The sequence below is a fragment of the Pteropus vampyrus genome, unplaced genomic scaffold (genome assembly GCF_000151845.1).
Source record: "Pteropus vampyrus isolate Shadow unplaced genomic scaffold, Pvam_2.0 Scaffold279, whole genome shotgun sequence".
NCBI lineage: Eukaryota > Metazoa > Chordata > Mammalia > Chiroptera > Pteropodidae > Pteropus > Pteropus vampyrus.
In genome coordinates, this window is record NW_011889060.1 from 184,175 (window position 1) to 188,080 (window position 3,906).

Sequence of the window (3,906 nt, forward strand, 5' to 3'; positions counted from 1 at the left end):
GGGGCGGGAGAGCAAACAACTGTGTGCAGCGCAGTCCATACATAAAGCAAGGGAAAGACTTGTGGGCTGAGTGTGTCCCCTAAATTCACATGTTGAAATCTACCCCCCACTGAGACCGTTTAGGAGGCGGGGCCTCTGGGAGGTGATTAGGTCATGAGGGTGGAGCCCCCATGATGAAACGCCAGAGAGCTAGGTCGCTAGGTCACTAGGTCACAAGAAGCTGGCTGTCTGCAACCCCAAACAGGGCTCCGAGCAGAACCCGACCACGCTGGCACCCTGATCTCAGGCTTCCGGCCTCCAGAACTGTGAGAAATAAACAGTGTTTTGTAAGCCACCCAGTCTGCGGTGCTTCGTTCTAGCGGCCCCAATGGACTAATAAGGCAAAGACAGAGAAGTGTTTACTGATTTGATGGGTGGTAGGTAACTGGCCGTTCTGAGGAGCGGTTAAGGCAGGAGGGAGTGAACCGTGAGTCGAGGAAGGAATAGAAGAAATGAAGCGGAGGTGGTGTATGATTTACTTTTGCAAGAAGCTTCATTGTAAAGATAGGAAAGAAAGATTGTAGCTAAGAGCGGGGCTCAGGCTGAAGTGTGTCTGTGCATTTGGGTGGCAGAGGTAAGACTAACTCGAATCCTTTTAATGATGTCTGGAAACAGCCGGTAACCACCGTATAACCTGTCGTCCAGATCAGAGTTTTGAGAGAACACGAGGACAGGACGAATGCTAACTCGGTCGGATGCCAAGACAACAGCGACTTTCCGTAACCTGGACATGTGGTCTCGCTATCCGAAGCCCAGGTGCTCGATTCAAGTCATTCCTCCTTGCACCTAGCAGGCCATTCCACTTTCTAACGGTAGGTGGCAGTAAAAAGCTTGCCTCCTTTTGCCTTTTTTTTGGATGGCAACCAAGTCTTGATAAAGGTTAGTTTAGCCGCGGGTGCATGCTCAAAATAGGAGATTTTAATTTCGATTTTACTTTGGGAAAATTTGTTTTGCACCATTTTTTAAGAAAAGAAGTATCTCTATCACCTCAAAGAACAAAGAATATTTAAGCAATTATAAAATCTTAGTTGTAGTGTATCTTCACACTGAGTCATTTTACCTTTAAAAGAGGAACGTCTGTCTTCTTCCTAATGTAGAATAATTTTTCTTAACTTTACCATTTCCACTTCAGCATGTGCACTGCCATATGCACACATTTCTTATTTGCATATGTAAATTTTCAGTCAAGTCCAAGTCTGATAGACCTCGGGGGACCTCGCTATTGAATATTATAAATACTTAAAAACTATTACAAATGATACCAACTTCCTTGTTATCAAAGACTAGAGATGTCCAAAAATAAAAAATTTAGAAGCTCAGAACGGTAAAGTGAAAGAGCGTACATTACTCAGGCAATCTTGGCAGACTCTACCGTCACACGATTTAAAATCTGAAAAACTCTGTAAGAATTAGAATAGTCTCTGCAGGTCCATCAGACGAATCTGAGGTCAAAACCCAGATCTGCGTTTATTAGCTATGTGACTTTGAGCAAGGGACCTTGAGCAAGGAAAGGATTTAACCCCTCAGGCCTCAGATCCCTAATTTGAAATGAGACTCGGGCTCATTTCGATGAGTTGATTTGAATATTAAATGAGAACACGTGCGGTTTAAGAATTTAAATGTTAGTTTCTCACTCGCCTCTAAACACAAACGTGAAGACGTGCAGACTAAAGTGAGGCCTATGCAAGCTTAACCCTTGGAAAAGAAGTCACAAAGATGAACTCTAATAACGGTTGTTTCAAAACAAACAAAACAGCAAACAGAAAGGATCGGACACGCCTTGATCCAGTTTTTCAGCTTTACATCTCAGATCTCCGTTGTCCAGGTAAATCCTGTCCACAAGGGAACCTGGAGACAAAAGGGCTTCTCTGCAACATTCGGTTTAGGGCCAGACTCCAAACTCCTTTGCTGATTCTGCCTTTTTCAGTTTAATGAATTATATATTATTCTGTTACTCCTTCCTCTTCGGCTTAAAGGAAATGCTAAAAGCAACGCACAACATGGGCCACCTCAAATATCCGGGGCGGTGCTCTCCGTCCTGGCGGCCACCCCACACAGGGCCCTGCGACATGACGGGGGTCAGAGGTGCCAAGAAGGGCCCTTCCGCCAGTGTGCAACCGGCTAAGCCAGAGTCCCTAAGGGCTCTGACAGCAAACAAGAAGGGTCCGTTGTCTCTGTGAGACTCCCTCAAGTGTGCTCACTGGCAGAAAGTGCTCTTGTCTTTCTGCTGATGGCACCGACGACTTTGTTCCTCAGCTGGGGCTAAGTATTGCACCGCGGAACCAAAGCTCATCTGTTGTATAACTTCGCCAGACTCGGATGACAACCTCCCCTCCCTCCTTCTCTCTTTCTCTTTGTTTCAACGAATATTGATTATGTGTCTACACACGCCTCGGACACTAAGGTTACAAATGAGAACAAAACGGACTTGGCTCTTGGCTCACGGACCTTCCACTGCAGTGAGGGAGACACACGCAGAGCAAGACACACACCCGACCCACAGGAAAAGGCTGCTATTTTCTCTAAAGTTGATCAGACTCAGGGTATAGTGTTGTCACCACGTGGGCAGTTACACCCCGTGGCTAGGTTTCTCACTGACATGAATTAACTGGCAGGTTGTGTAAGCATTGCCACCTATTTTTTTAAAGAGATTTTTATAATTATAGTTAAACAAAAGTATTATTAATGAGCAAGGCTCCCACTGGTGTTCAGATCCCATAACTATTACAAACAAAGCGCTGCTTCCACTTCCTGTCCACGGACTCGCTCTGCGCTCGAGGCTTGTCACCTGTGCCTCACCCTTGAAACTGCGGCTTTAACGCGCCCGAGGGGGCCCTGAGCTCTCGCCACGGGCGGCTAGGTGCTCAGCGGGGACGGGCGGCTAGGTGCTCAGGGGGGACGAGGGCCCCCATTGGGTCGTGCCCCGGGGCTGATTAAATAAAGGCGCCTGGCAGGGGATGTAGGTGACAGCCGAGGCCAGCACAGGCTCCGCGGAGCAGGAATCAAGGCGGAGCTGCGGAGCGAAGGGCTGCGCTGGAAGAAGCCGCAGCATCCCCGCCCGAGACGGCAGCGCTGCGGGCCCCGCCACGCACCACGAAGGCCACCTGCTCCGCGACGCGGGCGAGGCAGGTGCTCCACACTGTGCCTGGCCGTCGGGCTCCATAAGGTAACGTAAAAGAAAAAAATGAAAAACCTAAAACACATATATCGTCCTCATGAGCACGTTTGAAAAACCTAAGGAAAATGTGGTCTCTTTTTCGTGAACGCTTAATTGTCTTCCATCGATCCGGTCCAACTCTGAGTACGTATTAAATCCCTTCTATTTAAAAATTCCAGGCCTCTCCGCTGTGCTCATCTGAAGGTCCGAGCCTCAGTTTCCCTTTCGGCCACGTCACGCATAACGTGATGAGTGTCCCCTGGTCCTTCTCCCCGACCTCACGGCCCGAGGTGTAAAATCCCAGCACCGAACGCGCGGGGTGCGCCGCAGGCGGAGAGCCAGCCGTGCCCTCCCCTCCCCGACCGGTCCATTAATTTCAAACGCTAGAGACAGGATGGCATTAGGTTTCCAAAGTGACATGACGTTGGTTCGGCAAGAATACCTTAGAGCCATTCTGAGTCAGAGGACGGGAGGACACTTTGATCTTCAAAGATAAAAGGGTAATTCTAAGTAACTAATTATGCCTAGGGCTCATTATCCATATTAATCTAAGTATTGGGGTGAGTTTTTTCTATGCTCTCGATGCCAGATCTCATTCTTACACACGATTAAACAGTTTCCTTCTGGCTTCTGTATGATGAGGTGACTCTCTCTTTCCCCTGACGAACTAGTGTTAAGGGACAAAGCCCGTGATTGTCTTCTGTGGAGAT

At 48.2% G+C, this 3,906-nt stretch overlaps 1 protein-coding gene across 1 annotated transcript in view; it reads right to left on the reverse strand.

The window, feature by feature from the left end:
- Nucleotides 1-771, reverse strand: part of B3GALNT2 (beta-1,3-N-acetylgalactosaminyltransferase 2) — a 51,936-nt gene extending 51,165 nt beyond the window's left edge. The window contains exon 1 of the mRNA XM_023520818.1: nucleotides 625-771. Within this exon, the coding sequence (XP_023376586.1) occupies nucleotides 625-771 (147 nt within the window). The remainder of the gene's footprint in view (nucleotides 1-624) is intronic.
- Nucleotides 772-3,906: the final 3,135 nt, after the last annotated feature.